The 22,656-nt window shown below is 45.8% G+C and overlaps 1 protein-coding gene across 2 annotated transcripts in view; it reads left to right on the top strand.

Moving 5' to 3' along the window:
• Positions 1–22,656, top strand: part of RBL2 (RB transcriptional corepressor like 2) — a 76,623-nt gene that overhangs the window by 49,757 nt on the left and 4,210 nt on the right. For both annotated transcript variants that reach the window (XM_073659352.1, XM_073659351.1), the window contains 16 exons: positions 4,823–4,983; positions 5,574–5,638; positions 5,714–5,897; positions 5,988–6,154; positions 7,389–7,498; positions 8,388–8,491; positions 9,598–9,735; positions 10,610–10,774; positions 11,784–11,901; positions 11,991–12,230; positions 12,311–12,555; positions 14,504–14,680; positions 14,844–14,915; positions 16,419–16,518; positions 18,589–18,788; positions 21,881–22,048. In XM_073659352.1, coding sequence (XP_073515453.1) covers positions 4,823–4,983; positions 5,574–5,638; positions 5,714–5,897; positions 5,988–6,154; positions 7,389–7,498; positions 8,388–8,491; positions 9,598–9,735; positions 10,610–10,774; positions 11,784–11,901; positions 11,991–12,230; positions 12,311–12,555; positions 14,504–14,680; positions 14,844–14,915; positions 16,419–16,518; positions 18,589–18,788; positions 21,881–22,048 — 2,414 coding nt within the window. The remainder of the gene's footprint in view (positions 1–4,822; positions 4,984–5,573; positions 5,639–5,713; positions 5,898–5,987; positions 6,155–7,388; positions 7,499–8,387; positions 8,492–9,597; positions 9,736–10,609; positions 10,775–11,783; positions 11,902–11,990; positions 12,231–12,310; positions 12,556–14,503; positions 14,681–14,843; positions 14,916–16,418; positions 16,519–18,588; positions 18,789–21,880; positions 22,049–22,656) is intronic.

The following is a 22,656-nucleotide window of genomic DNA, read 5'->3' as shown; positions in this document are numbered from 1 at the left end:
TTAGTACCTTTTTAAGATCACCTGCACCTCTACCTATCACTGTTTCAAAAGACTTTCGGAAACAGCAGGGCCCTTTTTTAAATAGCTGATCGCCAGAGGAGACGATCACTTTTTTGAAGGACTGGTCAATCGACCCTTGACATAACTTGCCCAGTAATGTCCATAAATTTAGGCCTATGTGCAGCTCTGTGCACTCGCCAACATCTTGGATGGGTATGGGATCGGTCTGCTGTTATATGCACTGGTCTTGACTCTAAAACTGAAAGGAATAGTGCCTGCTGCCTTACACTCCGTGTCAGAGGTCTCTCACCCAGCTAACCGGTTCTCTTGATTTGCAATAATGAGGTGTAAACACCCTGAAACATGTCTGCAAAAAGCTCTTTGAAAGGTCAGTGTTGACTTTTAACATTGCTATATACTAGCTAGAACTCGAGTTCTTCCTCTCTTCCCCCTGTAACGAGGCTGTTTGCATTTTTCTTTTACACAAACGTTAGGACTATGTGGAAAATGGCTGCTTTGCACTAACATTGGTCTGTGCGCAGTCCACATTTTGACGTCACACTGACCAAAAATAGATTGGTGTGAACCTAGCCTAAGGATTAAGGGGGGGTTTACCCCAACAAAATGGCAATTTACGCAACCTCCGATCATTAATAATTATTTAATAGCTGCTTTACACAGGCTGACCGCTCTTCAGATGGGCATGAGCAGTAATGGATCCTTTAGTGCGCATAGACCGCCATTGTTCTCGACAGCAGGAGATGTGTTTACACAGGACGTTGTGGTTTATATACATATATACACCTTTTTTGTTTCAAAATGTCCAACCTTTCTTGGGGAGATTTTTGTATGTCTAATAAGTAATATCTGAGCCCCCCATTTGTGAGCAGTGAGTGCCTGGTGGAGCTGCATGTACGGACTTGGTCTGAGAACCCGTCTACATATGAATGCAATTATCCTCACAATTTTCCATTGAGTCAGCAATGCCCCTTTTTTTTTCCCTTCTTCTGTGGAGTATGAGATTTTTCCGAGCATTTCATTACGGCTTTGATTTAAGTGGGGAAATAAAATCCACCAAAACCCGTGGCCTTCAGTCATAATGACCAGGTAAATTCCTCTATCCTCTTACTTTAAGGTTGGGGTTGATCTATTTGTAACCCATGCTGTATAACAATTACACCTTTATCTGTGCGACATGGAAGGGCTGAATGGACTTAGTGACTGTACTAGAAGAGTATGAGACTCCCAGATAGACGGAGCATAGACCGAGATAGAGATCTGGGAAGAAATGATAAGTCGTGAAGCTCCGAACTAGAGGTCTGCAAAAGACTGCTGCCGGAGGGAACATTGAAGGAGGGACATGGCTTATGTGCTATTGTTACATAAGGGACCTCTAGTAGCAGGAGCTATATATTGTCAAGTTGTCTTGGCGTGATATATGAAGACTCCTCTTATTTATAAACCACCAAACTGGAGAATATAGTGATGTTCATGAAATATCCATGTATTATATAGTGCTGACATTGCCTCCCTTATGCCTCACCTGCTTGTTCAGTCTTGTTCTTTTACCTCTCTCACTTTATTTCTTTCACCTTCTCTTTTTTTCCCTTGCGCTTTATCTCCTTTTTCGCACTCCTGTTTTGTTTTTTTTTTCCCCACAACAACATGTCATGACATCCACAGCCAGCTCCTGTACTCCTGTGTGTCAAATTGTATATGGGTATAACGGAGAGGCAGGCTTTCGATTCATGGTAGGCAAGCCATTTGACAATGGTAGATGCAATACATGTTGGGAAGTGAGGAAAAGGAAAGTCCCAGCGCCTATAGTGCTGGAAGATTGCTGATAAATAGTAACCACCCACTAAAAAAATAGTGGCAGACAAGTTAGGTCCAGGAACTGTACTGATGATCATGGTCTAATATAACGGTGTGTGCTCCAAAACCAGTTTTTACTTGATGTTGGGGCTAAGGAAATCAAGTCGATGCTTTTCTACAGGAATTTGTGTTACAGGGAGTCCGCCAGCCCAACCTGAGAGTATAAACGAAGCACAAAGCTTTGTAGGGAATATAAACCCTATAATAGTTATACCCTTTAGCGGTCTAATTGCTGCATTAGTTGTGCAGAAATCAAAATGAAACCAAATATGCAAATTAGGATATTAGGTTAACCCTTGGCGTGGCTAAACAGCTCAGTGTACCGTTCTGCCCACTGGTTTTGCATGTCCCCACATCCATCTCTGGTGACTGACAGCACTGGCTGGCCTGTACGGAGCGCTGGCTGGCCTCTACGGGCACTGGCTGGCCTGTACGGAGCACTGGCTGGCCTCTACGGGCACTGGCTGGCCTGTACGGAGCACTGGCTGGCCTGTACGGAGCACTGGCTGGCCTGTACGGGCACTGGCTGGCCTGTACGGAGCACTGGCTGGCCTCTACGGGCACTGGCTGGCTTGTATGGAGCGCTGGCTGGCCTGTACGGAGCGCTGGCTGGCCTGTACGGAGCGCTGGCTGGCCTGTGCGGAGCGCTGGCTGGCCTGTGCGGAGCGCTGGCTGGCCTGTGCGGAGCCCTGGCTGGCCTGTGCGGAGCGCTGGCTGGCCTGTGCGGAGCGCTGGCTGGCCTGTGCGGAGTGCTGGCTGGCCTGTGCGGAGTGCTGGCTGGCCTGTGCGGAGTGCTGGCTGGCCTGTGCGGAGTGCTGGCTGGCCTGTGCGGAGTGCTGGCTGGCCTGTGCGGAGTGCTGGCTGGCCTGTGCGGAGTGCTGGCTGGCCTGTGCGGAGTGCTGGCTGGCCTGTATGGAGCGCTGGCTGGCCTGTACGGAGCGCTGTCTGCAGGAAGCTCACACAAGTCATCGCTGTCACTCACCAGTGAGGGAGGCCAGGCAATGAAGCCCAGCAGGCGGAGCGGTACACTGAGCTTCTTGATCAAAGCCAGGGAGCACCAAATATCCTAATTGGCATATTTGATTACACTTTAGTTTCTGAACTCATCACCTTTCCTCCATCTCACCTAACCCCCTTACCCGATCTATCACAATTAATGACACCGCAGGTTCTGCAGTACCAGAAGTCTGCTGCTCTTAGTAATCTTCAACTCTGCCCTGTCCTTCAAATCGCAAATCAAAGCTCTTGCTGCCTCCAACTCAAAAATATTTCCACAATCCGTCCTTTCCTCAACCCTGAGTCTACTAAAATGTTAGTACATGCCCTCATCATCTCCCGTCTCGACTACGTCAGTATCCTCCTCTGTGGCCTCCCTGCTAACACTCTCGCACCTCTCCAGTCCGTCTTTCATTCTGCTGCCTGAATAATCCCTCTCTCCCCTCGCTACTCCTCCACTTCTCCCATCTGCAAATCCCTTCTTTGGCCCCAATTCCCCAACGTATCCAGTTCAAACTACTAACACTGACCTACAAAGCCGTCCATAATCTGTCTCCTCCATATATCTCTGAACTAATCTTATAATATCTTTCAACACACAACCTCTGGTCCTCCCAAGACCTCCTCCTCTCCTCCACACTCATGCGATCCTCACCCAATCACCTCCAAGACTTCTCCTGAGTATCCCCCATCCTCTGGAATTCTGTGCCCACAACACTCTGAACTTTCAGACGGAACTTTTAAATGCATCTGTTCAAGAAGGCTTACAGCTTGCAATGACCCCCCCCCCCCGCTGCCTCCTCACCACCACTGAAGCGGCTGCAACCCCCCCAACCTACGGTCTCCTTCCCATTATCCTATAGAGTGTAAGCCCACAAGGGCAGGGTCCTCTTCTCTCAGCACCAGTCTGTCACCATTAGTTTGTTCACTGTAATTTATATTTGTATTTTGTATGTAACCCCTCCTCATGTACAGCGTCATGAAATCAATGGTGCTCTACCAATAAATATTATTATTGTCAATAATAGTAAATAATGTAAATTTGCCTCAATGGTAGAATGTTTAGGCCACGCAGGTTGCTCACAGTAGGACGAGCATCATACAGCCTGGCGTTGTCATATTAAAAAACAGCTCCTGGGACACTTTGGAGAATTGGCCATCGTAAAATTGGACATCACATACCACACATCAGTGTCTACACAAGCCATCAGAAGGCATTTGCTCAACACTGGTCTACAAGCCAGACGTCCTTCTACAGGTGTCCATTGACGTCACATTGACGTCACACCATTGTTCTCGAAGGCCATCATGGTGCAGAGGAAAACGGCAGTGGAGGCTGGAATGGAGGACTAATGCCTTCAGAGAGGAGTTCTGCTTTTGTCTTAGATGCAATGATAGCCGGAGATTGGTCTGAAGACCACATCGGCATAGCCATGATGATGCGTCAGGAGGAAACCTCACACCATCCCTACTCCCTGTGCTTATGGTGTGTGGTGGCATTATGTCCGGTAGCCGGATCCCTCTAGTCTTCATTTCCAGGTGAAGTAACCCCTCAACGTTACATTGATTTTAGTTGAGGAGCCAGTGATACGTTCCTTAGACGACCATTGATGGCAGCCACGGTGTGTAAGTGTGGGGATGTCTACGCGTGACTCATTATCAATTGAGATGCTTTGAAACTTTTTGTTTCCATTTTTTCATCATCTGCATATCATTACCATGTCTATCCATCCTGTGTAATTAGTTCATTACTAAATTACAGATTATTGTTTATCAGATTGGTCTCATAAACCATTTATAAACGAATCACATAACAAATGGCAATAAACAAATGCATTAAAAAGCCTGGGAAAGCACCAGAAACACCGATTCCTTGCAGCTTTCCTGTAGGTCTGTCTGCAGTAATTTACGTCTTCCGTGTAATGGACTTATCTACCTCTTCTTCCTGCAGGCCTTCCTGAGGATTTCTGCAGTAAAGACTTCAAACCTCCCTCTGAGCCTCCCTGCATCATCGAAACCCTCTGCTGCCTCCACCAAGGTTTACTTCTGGAGGTCAAAGGCATCAAAGAACACTTCTGGAAGCCATATATACATAGGCTGTTTGATAAAAAGGTAGGCTTACATATTAGATTACCATTGTCACTTCTAGTGTTGGGAAACAAAATATCAGAAGCTGGTTTATTTCATGGCACAGAATAAAGGAGACTCGGCGCCAGGACAAAGGTGGGCAGTTTTTTTCTATTGTATTCTTGCTGCTCCGCTAAGTGTTACTCTTTCTATTACCTTTAAATCTGCCTTATAGTTCCATAGATATGGGGCTTTTTAGCTAGTTATTATGGTGTTTACCAGAGGGGTGTGGCTCACAGGGTTCACATGGGGCGTGTCTTTAAGCTGGGTGGCTAATGTACATGTGTTGTTTCCTTAAACATTTAGGAAGTTAGTCAAAAAAAAAAAAAAAAAATCCCCAGTGGCCTGTGTGAAAACACGATTTCGATCTTTTATTTTAGGAAATGATCATATAAAATGAATTAGAAAAAATACATGTAATACAAAAATCTGATTTAAACAAGGGGTCACTTTCTGATTGTAGCTTGCCTTTAACGTCTGAGCCCATAGTTTACAACCTTTATAATCCTTTGCTGTAGTATCTTCAGTATTCACAGATAATGAGGACAGAAATAAGATTGTGTTCAATCCCGCAGGTACTCAAAGGAAAATCGGACTCACTCACTGGATTTTTGGATCCAGGAAATTTTGCAGACAGTTTGTAAGTCTCATTTCTTCTTCTATGTGGTCTTCAGAAGTAACAACCGTATCAGTAAGTACATGTAATCTTCTGTAGGAAAGCCGTCAAAAAGACCTACGAGGTGTTTGTCCTGTCTGCTGGTCACCTGGACGAGCGCGTCTTCCTGGAAGATGCCGAGGAAGAGATCGGGAGCGTAGGCCGCTGTCTGAACCCTGAGCTGGGAGCAGGGTCCTCTGAGAGGGAGCAAGTGTCCTACCACTTACAGCAGCACTTTGACAGGGTAAATATGGGTACTGATGGGAGAGGTGGAGGCTCACATTATATAAAACGCTGGCTTCCTCCGTTCACTCCTTTTTTTCCATCCCTTCAGATGAAATTGTTACGGATATCAACTCCCCTTACCAGTCTGAAATATGTGAAGGAGAGCGCTTCATTCCAGACTCCCGTCTCAAGCGCCACATACAGCCTCAGTCGCCTCTTTGGTATTCTATCTGGTCTGAAAGCCGCCCCCAGTGAGAAACTGCAGCAGATGTTAAGGTTAGGCTCTATTTTGCATAGAAATATGGGGGTGGTGTCCATTCTGCAAAAACTGATGTTTGATCAGATGTGCTAATTAACCCTAGAACGCATGACCATAAAAATCTACACTTTCACATACCTGGGGCCTTTTAGGCCCGTGTGCAAATAACATAAACAAAAATGACAAACAGCTATATACCTGAGGAATACCTAGAGTTTAAAAATTCTAACTAAAGTAATCTTGCAGAAAATAGAAAAAAATTAACAGGGCGGGCCTGCGAGGCCCCAGGTATGCGTTCTAGGGTTAAGGTGGTTGGTGCACCCTGGGTGTGGCCAAGAGGCTCAGTGCATTGTTCAACCCACTGGATTTACATGTCCCTACCTCCTTCACTGGTGATTGGCAGTACTGTCTTGTGTAGAGTGAGCAATGTCTGCAGAGAGTGCTCAGGCAAGCCACCACTGTCATTCACCAGTGAGGGAGGTGGAGACATACAAACCAGTGAACGGAGCGGTGAGCTGAGCCTTTTTGCCACACCCAGGGTGCACCAAATGCCCTAATTAGCAAATTTAGTTAAACTTCAGTTTAAATGATTAGAACGCTGAAAATGCAGTTTTTATAGAATATGTATCCCCTACAAGGCTTTGTGCTCAGATTATATTGTGAGTCTGGGCTGGCAGACTCCCTGTTTAATACAAAAATCTTTAGAAAATCCTGATCTTGCTATCCTCATTCTCCACATAAAGTTAAAACTGCTTTTGTTGAGCATACCAGTCTAATAGGTTCAGTAACTGTTCTGATGCTAATCTTCTGTAACTTGTCATCCACTATTTTAGAATGGGTTTTTTCTATTTATGAGCTATCTGTCAGCACATTAGGAGCCGGGACTTCCTTTTCCACACTTGCCAGTAGGCAATGCATCTGCCATTATCTAATAGTTTGCCTACCCTGAGTAGCTGAGAGACAGAGACTTGCAATCACTGTGATAATCTGGCTCTTCTGCTGGAGAAGAATTACACCTGACAACAGGCAGGGGACAGCAAGTTAGACAAAAGGGAGACACCTAGTGACAGCACTGTGGGGTGGTTGTTCAAGGGGTAAGACAACATCATTTTTAAATAGGGATTTGTATATTTATCACATCTGTCAAATGATATCAAGTTGTGTGAAATTCAATGACTATAAAGTAAAGGGTTCCCCGGACAGGGTCAGCGGGAAACGGGCATATTAATAATGTTTCCATGTGTTTTGCAGTGCCTGTTCCAGAAACCCTACACAAACCATTACTAAGTGCCTGAAAGAAATGTTTGATGTGTTTTGTGACCACACACTGTCACAAGGTGGGGAGAGCCAGCACTGCAGAGGTAAGGAGGCTGATATGAATGGTTTCCAGGGGTATATAGTATCAGCCACTGGGTCAACGTCTTAGGGATTTAACTTTTTTAAGGGAATCTGTTTTTAGACCCCTAACTAAAGGCATGTGTCTGTGACCTGCCTTCACTTTCTGAGCCGTCATTGTCTGGGGGTCTTCTCATTCGAGGTTGCAGGGCATCAATAGAAGCCCTAGTTACAGGGGGAAACGGCCCCCTGCTGTGCCCCATATCACTGGCAGAATTTAGCGGCGTCTGCTAGGACCCAGTAGTTCTGCTTTACAAGGCAGACACCCAGTGATCATATGAACCCCAGGTTCTACAGACACATCGGCATCATTGTAACCAGCATAAGAGAAGACAGAAGCGGCTATAAACCGTACCTGTCTTCTCTCCAGCATCAGCGGCTACGTCTGACCGCTGGAGAGCCAACCTGCTCCTGCTAGATGGTAGAAACTTTAACCCTGCCTCTGGGGTAAAGTCCAGGACCTAGTCTAATAAATGTATGCAGTTTGGTCATTATCAGGTTAATCCTTTCATGGTGATTTTTGCCTCGGTGTCTGTAATCAGCAAGGAGACCTGATATTCTGGTCACTGTCATGGGCTTTGGTTGTCCATGTCCCACTTCCTGACTACAAGGGGTGGTGCTCTCCTGATTGACAGTTCGCTACATTACCGTGCTGCGCAAACGTCTGATGCTGCAGGCAGAGGCCGGGGCTCAGAGCAGCGCTTAAAAGCTCTACATCCAAAAGCTTGTAAGCACTGAGCTCTGCTTAGGAGACCGGGTCACCGCTGGTGCAGAGGTGGCCCGTACCTTTAGTAACTTTTTTTCCAATAATGATGTCGATCATAGTTTTTAATATAAACTTTAATTATTTTCCAGACATTGCAAAGAAATATTTCCGTCTGGCAGAGGCGCTGTATTATAAGGTTGTGGAATCTGTTGTCGAGCGGGAGAAGAAACGTCTGGGAGATGTGGATCTGTCTGTAAGTGGAAACGTCCGGTGTTCAATTTAATATTCCTGAAATGGGAAAGTCAAAATGGAAAGATAATGGCCGTTTCTCTGAGCACAACTGAAAAAAACACCAAAGGGGTAGTCCAGTACATCTGTTTTCATGGCATAGCCTTAGGATAAGTCATCGATTTCAGATCAACAGGCAGTGGACAGCCAGTCTATAGACAGCTTGTCTTTGAAAACAGATTGCTACCGCCTACATCCAAGATTGCTGCCTCCAATAGGGGGCACTAACGACCACCCTGCTCTATATGCATAACTTTATTCCTTGCACCAGCTTGGGGTTGTCCAACTTTGGGTACTTTTTTAGCTTAAAATTTAGGGTTTAATTAAAAATCTTGCACTGTTTTTTTTCTTTTACAGACTTTCTCTCCATGCACATAAACTTTGGGCTCTGTAGTGTAAAAAATTAGCTGAGAAGAGCTTGAGAAAAGACAGAAAAGTCTGTAACTCTCTCATTGAGTGGTCAGAATGAGCTCACTGGCAGATTCTCAGTTAACTCACTCTACGGAGATCCATAGACAGAGGGACTATGGAAGGCAACATTGAACCCTAATTGCAAAAAATTATTATTTTTTTAACTCTAATACATTCATTAACGTAAAAAAATCCCCTTTAGGGGACAATACCTTTTAGGTTTACCACGGAGACCCTTTATAAAGAAGCAAATGCAAAGAAAAAAATATAGTAATGTTAACCCATAATTTGTGGTTTAGTCCAGCATTCTCAGCAAATATGTGTAGTTTAGTTGTAGAACCCTTTTATCCACCTGCGTATTTGGCAGCACGGTGGCTCAGTGGTTAGCACTGCAGCCTTGCAGTGATGGGGTCCTGGGTTCAAACCCCACTAAGGACAACATCTGCAAGGAGTTTGTATGTTCTCCCTTTATTTGGGGGGGGTTTCCTTCCACGCTCCAAAGACATACTGATAGGGAATGTAGATTGTGAGCCCCGATGGGGACAGTACCCATAATGTCTGTAAAGTGCTGTGGAATTAATGACTCTATATAAGTGAGTAAAATAAATAAAATTCTGGTTTTGTATTCCATCGTGATCACTCATTACGGATGTGTTGCAGAATATCCTGGAGCAGGAAATCTTCCATCGGTCCCTGGTAGCCTGCTGCCTGGAAGTTATCATCTTCTCATACAAACCCCCTGGCACTTTCCCTCGGGTGATAGTTATGTTTGACCTGGCACCCTACCATTTTTACAAGGTACGTATAGAAGATAAATCATTAATGTGTCACTCCGATGTGTACGATGATGTGCTGATGTGTTCTCCTACAGAATGCAGCATGGGGCACAGTGTCTGGGATTTACTCCGCTCACATAATGTGCGGCAGACAGTACGTCTTCTCTTCTTTATAGTGGGAGCAGATCTCGGACAGACCGGATTGGCATCATTGCCCAGTCCAATATTTTTGTTATTTTAACATCTATGCAGTTTATTACCATTTAAAAATGTTAGTTGAGACTGTGAAGTCCAGACAAACCTTTTTCTTCTTTCAAGTTATCCCTTTAAATTTGCCTTTAAAGCCCATTGTTTTTTCAGATAATTTGGCCTTTTCCTCACATCCAGCGCAGAGTAGGAGAGCTATTTTATGTCAGCAAGTCGTCTGTTAACGAGGTTTTCCTGCCTCTCCCAGGGCTGCAGTTCTAAAAAACAGTGTGCTTCCCTTCCCCTCCCCAGATCCAGTGCTAAGTCTCCGCCTCTGCTCCCGGTGTCAGTTATTGTCTGCAGCGCTGATCACGTCAGCAGTGCTGCAGCCAGTTATTGAGCTAATCACTTCGTGTTGTAAACTTGGGCAGAGACACTCAGTTCACTTAATGGCTGCAGTGCTGTCAATGTGTTGTCACCGCTGCAGACAATCAATCACTGAGAGCAGTGGTGGATATTCAGTCCAGGACCTGGGGAGAATGAGTAAAGCACAAATTGTTTGTTTAAAACTAACTGGGACAAGAGTTTTCCGAATCTGGGAAAGCCCTCTAAAGAGTGATATATGCCGGATCTCGGAGAACCTAGATAAAAACCTGGTTGATGTCTCTTTGGCTGTCCGTTTAGATGTAATTTATTTTTCTTGCTCGCAGGTAATTGAGCTCGTTATCAAGGCGGAGGATGGTTTATGTCGAGAAGTAGTAAAACACCTGAACCAGATTGAGGAGCAGATTCTGGAAAGCATGGCGTGGACTCCCGACTCTCCTCTTTGGGACAAGATTAAAGACAATGATGGAAAAGTTCCACTCTGTGAAGAGGTACAACAAATTTTTGCCAACTTCTTGGAGCTGTAAATAACAAGTGCTGTACAGTGGGAGCAGATGAATGGAGCAGGCTCAGGAGCTGAGCCTGCTTCATTCCCACCAGATGAAGGCTGTGTTATTCAGCCATCATCTGCTTCTAACATTTGTTAACCTGTTAAATACCTCTGTCATTCTCTGACAGCATCATTAACCATTCACGGCACGGGGTTGCACCGCTCTAAGCACCCATCACACACCCACGACACGAAATACGAGGTGCCGATGGGTTGAAGACATCTGTGCCTGCTATGACGTAGACCCTATGAACACCAGACTCTGGTGTTCATGGTAGAGACCATAATTGTGCTGTATACAGCAATGCTATAGTATTGCAGATTCTAGTACAATCACAGGTTCGAGTCTCCTAAAAATACAAAAAAATACAGTAAAGTGTAAAAAAAAAAAAGTATTAGAGATTAAAAAACTAATAACTAGAATCCACTCCTTTTCCCCCTTTTAAAATAAAGGACTGAACAAAAAATTTACATATGTGGTTGCTCCACGTCCATAGAAGTATGATCTGTCAAAATATTAAATTAATTTATTAACCCATTAAGTAAAAATCTGTAATGAGGGGAAAAAAAACAAAACCCCAAAATTGCTGTTTTTGTTTTTTTGTCGCCGCAGCTCCGCATATTTTATAAATTTTAATTAATAAAAAAAAAAACCCTATGCCCTAAAATCAAAAAACAACTGTGGATTTGTTTTTTTGGTTTTTCTCTCCTTTTTCCGTACATTCTATGGTAAAATGAGTGTTATCATTCAAAAAGTATAACATGACCCGCAAAAAGAACAAAAAAAAAACCCTCATACGGTTATGTCAGTGGGACAAATAAAAAAAAAAGTTATGGCTCTTAAATAATGTGGAGGGGGTGGGAAACAAAAGCACAAAAAAAACAACTAAAAATGAATAAAAAAATTGCCCCATCCTTAAAGAGAATCTGTCTTTGCCTATTTTGTCCAGGTAATGCACCCACATCACTTTGAAGGAGCTGTTGGTAGCGGTGTATCTGGATCATCCGCTCCTCTTAGCTCAAGACGAGTCAGTGAGATCCGAGCAGATGCGTCCGTTCTGGGAAAAAGTGCGTGAGGTTTACACCAAACTGTTCATTACCTAATCTGAAGTATTTGTTCTTGCAGCTCATAAAATTTATGTACTTTATACCTACAGACCTTACTTCTTCTTCGCCTACCTTATTTGACCGATACAGTTCGCCCATAGCTGGCACCGCGCGCCGCCGTCTCTTTATTGACACCGATAGCCCGTCTGACGAAGGTAGTCCGGCACAAGCCTCTCCACACTCCACTGCTGAATCTACTCCGCCTCCTGTTCCTGGACAGACCCTGGTAACGATGGCCACTGCCACAGTAACGGCAAATAACGGGCAAACCCTCACTATCCCGGTACAAGGTGAGACCTACAGAAGGTCGTATGTCTCATATAAGAGAAACCCTCTGGTGGTGACCGTCTCCTTCTTATCCTGTTGCCAGGTATTGCTAATGAGAATGGCGGGATCACATTTTTTCCAGTACAAGTCAGTATGAGTGGACCGGCTCGTAGTGTTTCTACGTCCATTCAGCCGCTCACCGCCCAGGCTCTCGCTGGCCCGATGACCACACAACAGATGCAGGTGGCAGGACAAGTAACAATCCCTCCTGTCCCAGCTTCTCCAGTACAACAGAATGTCGGCAACAAACTGAAGAAAGTCGGGTCGCTGGCTCTCTTCTGCAGAAGGGTATGAGCCCCAAAAATTCCAAATTGCTCAAAAAAATGTCCTTAACTTTTGAAATAATTACATTTTTTCTCAACTTTCTTCCTCCATTCTTGGTTGTTGGTTTCACATACACTGCTCAAAAAATAAAGGGAACACTTAAACAACAGAATATAACTCCAAGTAAATCAAACTTCTGTGAAATCAAACTGTCCATTTAGGAAGCAACACTGATTGACAATCAATTTCACATGCTGTTGTGCAAATGAAATAGACAATAGATGAAAATTATTGGCAATTATCAAGACACCCTCAATAAAGGAGTGGTTCTGCAGGTGGGGACCACAGACCACATCTCAGAACCAATGCTTTCTGGCTGATGTTTTGGTCACTTTTGAATGTTTGTTGTGCTTTCACACTCGTGGTAGCATGAGACGAACTCTACAACCCACAGAAGTTGCTCAGGTAGTGCAGCTCATCCAGGATGGCACATCAATGCGAGCTGTTGCAAGAAGGTTTGCTGTGCCTGTCAGCATAGTGTCCAGAGGCTGGAGGCGCTACCAGGAGACAAGCCAGTACACCAGGAGACGTGGCGGGGACCGAAGGAGGGCAACAACCCAGCAGCAGGACCGCTACCTCCGCTTTTGTGCAAGGAGGAACAGGAGGAGCACTGCCAGAGCCCTGCAAAATGACCTCCAACTGGCCACAAATGTGCATGTGTCTGCACAAACGGTTAGAAACCGACTCCATGAGGGTGGTATGAGGGCCCGACGTCCACAGATGGGGGTTGTGCTCATAGCCCAACACCGTGCATGACGCTTGGCATTTGCCACAGAACACCAGGATTGGCAAAGTCGCCACTGGCGCCCTGTGCTCTTCGCAGATTAAAGCAGGTTCACACTGAGCACATGTGACAGAGTCTGGAGACGCCGTGGAGAGCGATCTGCTGCCTGAAACATCCTTCAGCATGACCGGTTTGGCAGTGGGTCAGTAATGGTGTGGGGTGGAATTTCTTTGGAGGGCCGCACAGCCCACCATGTGCTCGCCAGAGGTAGCCTGACTGCCATTAGGTACTGAGGTGAGATCCTCAGACCCCTTGTGAGACCATATGCTAGTGTGGTTGGCCCTGGGTTCCTCCTAATGCAGGACAATGCCAGACCTCCTGTGGCTGGAGTGTGTCAGCAGTTCCTGCAAGATGAAGGCATTGAAGCTATGGACTGGCCCGCCCGTTCCCCAGACCTGAATCTGATTGAGCACATCTGGGACATCATGTCTCACTCCATCCACCAACGTCAGGTTGCACCACAGACTGTCCAGGAGTTGGCGGATGCTTTAATCCAGGTCTGGGAGGAGATCCCACAGGAGACCATCCGCAACCTCATCAGGAGCATGCCCAGGCGTTGTAGAGAGGTCATACAGGCACGTGGAGGCCATACACAATACTGAGCCTCATTTTGACTTGTTTTAACCACATTACATCAAAGTTGGATCAGCCTGTAGTGTGTTTTTACACTTTAATTTTGGGGGTGACTCCAAATCCAGGCCTCCATTGGTTAATAAATTTGATTTCCATTGATGATTTTTGTGTGGTTTTGTTGTCAGCACATTCAACTTTGTACAGAACAAAGTATTCAATGAGAATATTTCATTCATTCAGATCTAGGATGTGTTATTTGAGTGTTCCCTATTTTTTTTGAGCAGTGTATTTGGGATGTAAATATTCCTGCCAATTGTGGAAAAATCAGCCCACTATCTATTGTGTAGAGTAGTGTTCTAAAACTGGCAAAGGCAGATATTGGTGTGGGGCGGGGGGAAGAATTGGAGACAAGCTATTCTTCCCATTTATGATTGTACATGGGAATATATCTTACATAGGAAGGGGCTGGCTTTTTGCAAAACAAGCTTTCAACCACTATCTAAAATGTTTGGATCCTAAAGGAGTGTTCACACTGATGTGTCCCTTTATTCCCAGGTTTACCATTTAGCCAGTGTTCGCCTCCGTGATCTCTGCCGCAAGCTAGAGATTTCTGATGACCTTCGCAAAAAGATCTGGACTTGCTTTGAGTTTTCCCTTGTCCATTGTTCTGACCTGATGAAGGGCCGACATCTGGACCAGCTTTTGATGTGTGCGGTGTATGTGATGGCCAAGGTGAGGCAGTGAAAAATGGGACTTTTTTATTTCTTCAGTGTTTGTAACATTGAATTTGAAAATCATTAAAAATTCTCTAGTTAAAACCTTTTTTTTCACTTTAAAAATGAAGAAATTCTCAGTTAACAGGTTTTTTTTTTTAGTAAATAACTTGTTTTAACAGGTAACAAAAGAAGACACATCCTTCCACAATATCATGAGATGTTATCGTACGCAGCCTCATGCTAAAAGTCATGTAAGTACAAAGCCAAAAACAGAGTTGGAAGAATAAATCTAAAAGTGGTTTACCAGCAAAGACCTTTATTCATACACGGGATAGATGATTGATGTCTGATCAATGGGGTTCAACTGCTGGGATCCTCACTGATCCCAAGAACAGGCACTGGAGTGTCCTGGTTTAATGGAGCAATAGTCGACCATGCATGGCATAGCTTCAGTCTTCATCCATGGAACTGACTGTACTCTGCAATATCCCAATCTCTCGAAATGCCATGGACTATGAATGGTCGCTAAGCTAAGCCTACATTCTTAGAAGTTAGTCGAGGACAGCAGAAAAGGGAGAAAAAAAATGCTAATTTTTGCACATGTAAGGCTTGTAAAAAAATATACAACTTTATGAAACTACACTTGTGGCGCAAAGCGCATCAAAATATCTGGATAGTTACAGAGCTATTCTCTTGTTATGAAATTGCATTAGTTGTTTAGACAGCATGAAAATAAGCAGGTTTGTAGATGACATGCTTTAGTATTTGCAGTTATTCTCCTGCAATAAAAGCTTTTATCTTAATTAGGGTACAGCTAGTTTCCATGGAGCTTGCCCACCAGAGCATAGCTAAGTGGAGTAGTAAGATTCTAGGAGAGGCGTTAACGCCTCACATCACACTCGGCTCTCTCCAGCCCATTGATATCTATACAGCAGTTAGCTGCTCACCTCCTTCCCCTTACTCTCAGCTCCTGAGCGGTTATCAGTCCCGTAGACTCTCAATTCCGAGCCCCCAGCAAAGGCAGTTTTCAGAGCAGTTCTCCTAATCACTGCTCTCACTTTCCTGAGCTGTGTACTTGTTCAATGTCTGTTATGTCAATATAGTAACAGTGTAGTCTCAGAGCACACACAGGCAGACTGTTATCGTGAATGAGCAGGACGAAGTTCTTAGATCAGAACTGTCATTCATGGAGGAGCACCGACCCTCCAAGCAACCAGGAAGTACAAAGACTGCAAAGCTTTTCGCTGCTCAAGAGACAACTTGACAATACCCTTTTAATATCATTTATAATAAAGTTCTCATTATTATTATTTTTATCAATAGATATGTTAGGTGCCTTAGGCATCCTGGGGTGCGGCTGCCATATGTGGTTGACAGCCAAGCCCACGTGTGGCCACCAATGAGTGTGAAGACTTTGTGGCTTCCATCATTTCTTTTCCAGTAATGGCTTTCACCCAAGGTTCCTCTTATGCTCACCATTTCATAATCTGTTTGTGAAGAGCCATAATCTCATCATACATGGAATAATTGGTGATGGTTATGATCTATTGCTGACTAAAGCTATGCTTGATCCTGGGCAGGCACTTATCAGTAGAGACGTCTGTGTGCACCCTGGTTCCACCTGGAAAATGATTGTTTTGTAGTCAACTTTGTTATATTACTCAGTGGAGAAAAGATTGCTTATGCAATGAAAGGATCGCAATTTATTTTGTTAGAAAAAGAGATCAATTTTAGTTTCTTTTTGTAATCCTTAGGTGTACAGAAGTGTCCTTATAAAATCCAGGAGAAGGCGGCAATCTGGTGGAAGTGACCATGCACAGACGAGCTCCCCGATAGAGACCAATAAAGAGCTGGGTACGGCCACACATTACTCATAGAGGTGGACTCCTATTCCCGGTTATTGTGATTGATCATTGAGGTCATGAACCCCTGTGCCTGTGCTGTCACTTGCATGAGGCGCTGGTGGCAGACAGCATTTCACTGCAATTTTTGCGATCAGTGTTATCCAGGATGAGGGGTTTATTGTGCCAGTGTTATTTTATTCCATGGTTTTTGGAAAGTAAAAAAAAGATCCCCTTCATTGCAATATGTCATTCAAAGGGCAATCCATTCAAACATTTTTGTAAGGATTATGGGGCTCAGATAGGAAAAAAGGGATAATAGAAAGAAAATCCACCATTATTAATCAATCTTAATAGAGTTAAGAAGGCCCAGATCAGCTTTATAATTTAAAGGGGTTTTTCCAGGAACAAAGTACAATTTAATCAATAGATCTTGGAATAATAAGATCCACAATTGGATGTGTTAGAAAAAAAACGTTCCCGTGTTGAGTTAATCTTATAAATGCATATGCAGGGCTGCTCCAGTTCATGATCAGCACATACCAGAGCTCCTGCCCAAGGAAGGGGAGTATAGGTCACTTATAATAAGTGAGTATACAGACAACAAAGCCGGGGCTTGCTTTCTCCTTGCATGTTTTATCACAGGAGTTGAGTGTTTGTGCTGTGTCTCCAGCTCACTGAGCTCATCATATATCAAGTCAGTGACAAAGGAGCTCAGCGGCCACTGAGCCTGTATGTCACTGACTTGATTTATGATGAGCTCATAGGGCTGGAGACACAGCAGAAACACTCACTCCTGTGATAAAACTGGTAGGGAAATGTGTTACCTCATAAAGCATCATCTGCGAGCCCCTGCAGCTTCAACTATATACTTATACCTCATAAGTGACTTATGTTTCCCCTCCCAGCCAGGTGATATGTGCCAACCATGAACTGGAGCAACTCTGCATGGTTAGGCACAGCCATTATACCGTACATAGAGACACATTTATAAGGTCACCTCAGCACAGGAACATTTTTTAACATATCTAATTGTGAATTGTATGGTTCCAAGAGCTATTGGTTAAAATATACTTTGTTCTTGAGAAAACCAATTTAAGAACTTGAGATTAATAAATCAGGAAAATACAGAAGACATTGGTTTCATTGGTACTATAATTTTTTTTTTATATAGATGTACAGTCTATACATAACTGGCACCTTTACTCATATAGTCAGATTTAGACCCTCAAATGCCCAGTAGTGAGTGGCGCACAGATTCCTGTACACATGGGATTAATGCTCCACAGTCCGGGTAGCAATAAGGCTCTGTTATCCTGATGGCTGGCTAAAAAGTCGTTTTGGGGTGATACGTTGGCATAGCTTGCTGTTTGCTTTGTAGAATAGTGTAGTAGAGCACACTGTTCTGCGCATAGGCATCCAGTAATAAACCGTATCCGTATGTCAATACTGGAGGTTTCTGCCTGACATATATGCTGGGGAAATCCCACATGTCACAGTAAAGTCATTAGTTGAAAGAAGGCTCAGCCCAGAGCATCAGGAAAGCAACCATGGGGTGTGGAGGCATCACAGCAGTATGCGCACCTTCCAGCTCCAGGAATAACATGTTATTGGGAAATGCAGAAATCCCAATGTATTTCTTAATATTGGGATTACATACCGCACTAAAATGTAGAAAACTTACAAATAATTATGAAAAAAAGTTCAATTACACATGTTTGATATCAGTTTTTTCACCAGTTTTCTAGCTTAAAACTGTTGCAAAAACGTTGTGGCTTTTGGTGATTTTACTTTAGTCCCGGCAGTCTTTGCTAGGAACGTTATGTCTGACAAATTTAGCATTAATTACACCAAAGAAATCTATTGTAAATTTCAACAAATGTACTATAGTCCCTGACTGATGTATATTTCTGGCAGCAGCGAACGGCAACTGAAAAAATAGCCAAATAGCGAGCCCCTGGATGGATTTGGCGCTACTTACTCCAGTTGACTCTTCATAAAGACTGAACTGCAAAATGTCTGTAGAGAGCCTCTGCTGTGTCCCTCTATTTATTTGGAGTGACTCCTTTCTATTTCTGTGTAGGCAGCAGAGAGCCCAGTCCAGTAATGCGCTCCAGTAGTACTCTGCCGATTCCCCAGCCTAGCAGCGCTCCTCCGACTCCGACACGACTAAGTGGAGCAAGCAGTGACCATGAAGAAGAGGAAAGAGGCGACCTCGTCCACTTCTACAACAACATCTATATTGGAAACATGAAGAGCTTTGCCCTGAAATATACCAACGCGGTAAATGTCGTCACACTTACTGCTTACCATTTTTCTTAGCTCAGCCTGTATAGTCACAGCCACTTCTCTCTGGAATTTGTGCCACTTAGAGCAAGAGAAGTTGGGTAGGAAAACTGATTAGTGAGCAATATTGAGTGGTTACTACTTTTCTAGGAGTTTTCTAACTCTGCACGGCTTAAAGGGGTTTTCCACTGCTTAAATTCCTGAGCCCCCGAGTAAAATAAGAAAAGCTTACAGTCCTGCGCCGGTGCTGTTACAGCGATGTTGGCGCCTTGTCTCCCAGCGCTCGTGTGACATTGGCTGCCGCGCTCTATGGCAGAGCAATGTCACATGTGCGTTGGGAGACAAGGTGCCAACATCGCTGGAACTCGCTGCAACGCTGGTGTGTGAGATGCGCAGAAGGGGAATTGGGTATTTAAGACGTGGACAACCCCTTTAAGCAATTATTTCCTAGCACAATGTTATTAAAGAAATCTACACCAGTACTTCTGAAACTGAACTTGGCTTAATTGGTAAAATCCCTCTCTTGCTCCTAATAAGACGGGGAGTTTGTCAGTAGTGTTGATGTCTCCAGTGGAGGAGGGAGGTTGTGAGGAGCAGATGTGTCTGCAGTGGAGGAGGGAGGTTGTGAGGAGCGGATGTGTCTGCAGTGGAGGAGGGAGGTTGTGAGGAGCGGATGTGTCTGCAGTGGAGGAGGGAGGTTGTGAGGCGCAGATGTGTCTGCAGTGGAGGAGGGAGGTTGTGAGGCGCAGATGTGTCTGCAGTGGAGGAGGGAGGTTGTGAGGCGCAGATGTGTCTGCAGTGGAGGAGGGGGGTTGTGAGGTGCAGATGTGTCTGCAGTGGAGGAGGGAGGTTGTGAGGCTCAGATGTGTCTGCAGTGGCGGAGGGAGGTTGTGAGGCGCAGATGTGTCTGCAGTGGAGGAGGGACGTTGTGAGGAGCAGATGTGTCTGCAGTGGAGGAGGGAGGCTGTGAGGCGCAGATGTGTATGCAGTGGAGGAGGGACGTTGTGAGGAGCAGATGTGTCTGCAGTGGAGGAGGGACGTTGTGAGGAGCAGATGTGTGTGCAGTGGAGGAGGGACGTTGTGAGGCGCAGATGTGTCTGCAGTGGAGGAGGGACGTTGTGAGGAGCAGATGTGTGTGTGCAGTGGAGGAGGGAGGTTGTGAGGCGCAGATGTGTCTGCAGTGGAGGAGGGGCGTTGTGAGGAGCAGATGTGTCTGCAGTGGAGGAGGGACGTTGTGAGGAGCAGATGTGTCTGCAGTGGAGTAGGGACGTTGTGAGGCGCAGATGTGTCTGCAGTGGAGGAGGGACGTTGAGAGGAGCAGATGTGTCTGCAGTGGAGGAGGGAGGTTGTGAGGAGCAGATGTGTCTGCAGTGGAGGAGGGAGGTTGTGAGGCGCAGATGTGTCTGCAGTGGAGGAGGGAGGTTGTGAGGAGCAGATGTGTGTGCAGTGGAGGAGGGAGGTTGTGAGGCGCAGATGTGTCTGCAGTGGAGGAGGGAGGTTGTGAGGCGCAGATGTGTGTGCAGTGGAGGAGGGACGTTGTGAGGCGCAGATGTGTCTGCAGTGGAGGAGGGACGTTGTGAGGCGCAGATGTGTGTGCAGTGGAGGAGGGACGTTGTGAGGCGCAGATGTGTCTGCAGTGGAGGAGGGACGTTGTGAGGAGCAGATGTGTCTGCAGTGGAGGAGGGACGTTGTGAGGCGCAGATGTGTCTGCAGTGGAGGAGGGAGGTTGTGAGGAGCAGATGTGTCTGCAGTGGAGGAGGGACGTTGTGAGGCGCAGATGTGTGTGCAGTGGAGGAGGGACGTTGTGAGGAGCAGATGTGTCTGCAGTGGAGGAGGGAGGCTGTGAGGCGCAGATGTGTATGCAGTGGAGGAGGGACGTTGTGAGGAGCAGATGTGTCTGCAGTGGAGGAGGGACGTTGTGAGGAGCAGATGTGTGTGCAGTGGAGGAGGGACGTTGTGAGGCGCAGATGTGTCTGCAGTGGAGGAGGGACGTTGTGAGGAGCAGATGTGTGTGCAGTGGAGGAGGGACGTTGTGAGGAGCAGATGTGTGTGTGCAGTGGAGGAGGGAGGTTGTGAGGCGCAGATGTGTCTGCAGTGGAGGAGGGACGTTGTGAGGAGCAGATGTGTCTGCAGTGGAGGAGGGACGTTGTGAGGAGCAGATGTGTCTGCAGTGGAGTAGGGACGTTGTGAGGCGCAGATGTGTCTGCAGTGGAGGAGGGACGTTGAGAGGCGCAGATGTGTCTGCAGTGGAGGAGGGAGGTTGTGAGGAGCAGATGTGTCTGCAGTGGAGGAGGGAGGTTGTGAGGCGCAGATGTGTCTGCAGTGGAGGAGGGAGGTTGTGAGGAGCAGATGTGTGTGCAGTGGAGGAGGGAGGTTGTGAGGAGCAGATGTGTCTGCAGTGGAGGAGGGAGGTTGTGAGGCGCAGATGTGTGTGCAGTGGAGGAGGGACGTTGTGAGGCGCAGATGTGTCTGCAGTGGAGGAGGGACGTTGTGAGGCGCAGATGTGTGTGCAGTGGAGGAGGGACGTTGTGAGGCGCAGATGTGTCTGCAGTGGAGGAGGGACGTTGTGAGGAGCAGATGTGTCTGCAGTGGAGGAGGGACGTTGTGAGGCGCAGATGTGTCTGCAGTGGAGGAGGGAGGTTGTGAGGAGCAGATGTGTCTGCAGTGGAGGAGGGACGTTGTGAGGCGCAGATGTGTCTGCAGTGGAGGAGGGACGTTGTGAGGCGCAGATGTGTGTGCAGTGGAGGAGGGACGTTGTGAGGCGCAGATGTGTGTGCAGTGGAGGAGGGACGTTGTGAGGAGCAGATGTGTCTGCAGTGGAGGAGGGACGTTGTGAGGAGCAGATGTGTCTGCAGTGGAGGAGGGAGGTTGTCAGGAGTGTTGACTTCTCTGGCTGCACTGGTTGCAGTAATATCTGTTTTAGGAACGTGATAGACTCCTTGTCTACTTACTAATAATGTTTCACTGGGCTAAAGAGACAACTGAAGTGTATCTAGTTTTAGGATGGAGCAGGCGTCCCGCGGTGTGACTTTTGCTGCCTCCAGCCCTGTATATCTTCAGCTCTTTGCTCTGACCATTTTGTCTTACAGAATGAAGCTACCCCGCTCTCTCCTTATCCTTCCATGCGGATCTTGTCTCCCCGCCGTGTTCAGTTGTCTCACAGTCACCCGCTCTACATCTCCCCTCACAATGAAGATTCGGCCACGCTGTCCCCCAAGGAAAAGATCTCATATTATTTTAACCTCAGCCCTGCAAAAGTAAGTTAGACACATACACTTTTATGTGCAAGTATCTACGCATCTGTCTAAGATTAGAGATATAATGGGTATTCTCATGTCATTCATTAAAAACGAGGTAGCACCCCACACTCTGCGGCCACCGTAATCCCAGGCTTAGAGGGAGAAGTAGACAGATCAGCACAGCTGAAAGTGACCTGATAGGATGTGCATAACCCCACCCACATCCCTGATTGGCAGCTTGCTGACCATGTACAGTGTACACAGGAAGCTGACAATCAGTGGAGGGGGCGTGGTTATACAGAATACAGAGCCGTTGACCAGGAGGCACGAGACACCTAATCCCGGAAGTGATAATCTCCTGCTGATAAAACACTGATTCTGTGGAAACTAAAGAAAGAAATCTGGTGAGGAAGTGACACATACCTGGGTGCAGGCTCCCTGCCCCTTTATTATGCTGCTCTTCGATTACATAGCAAAAACCTGCTGACAGATTCCCTTTAAACCAGTAACTACATGTGTAAAACCATGGTAGTGTCACTTTAGTACAAGAGAGCCTTCTGAAAGAAAGTGATTTCTAAAGTTTTGTGTTGATAAAATGCTTCTCTGTTAAGTGTGCTATTGGCTTT

Source organism: Phyllobates terribilis, unplaced genomic scaffold (genome assembly GCF_046119375.1).
Source record: "Phyllobates terribilis strain yellow unplaced genomic scaffold, ASM4611937v1 Scaffold_13__5_contigs__length_258822181, whole genome shotgun sequence".
In the NCBI taxonomy this organism is placed as follows: Eukaryota; Metazoa; Chordata; class Amphibia; order Anura; family Dendrobatidae; genus Phyllobates; species Phyllobates terribilis.
The sequence above is the reverse complement of the archived record's forward strand: the minus strand, read 5'-3'. Positions and strand labels throughout refer to the sequence as shown.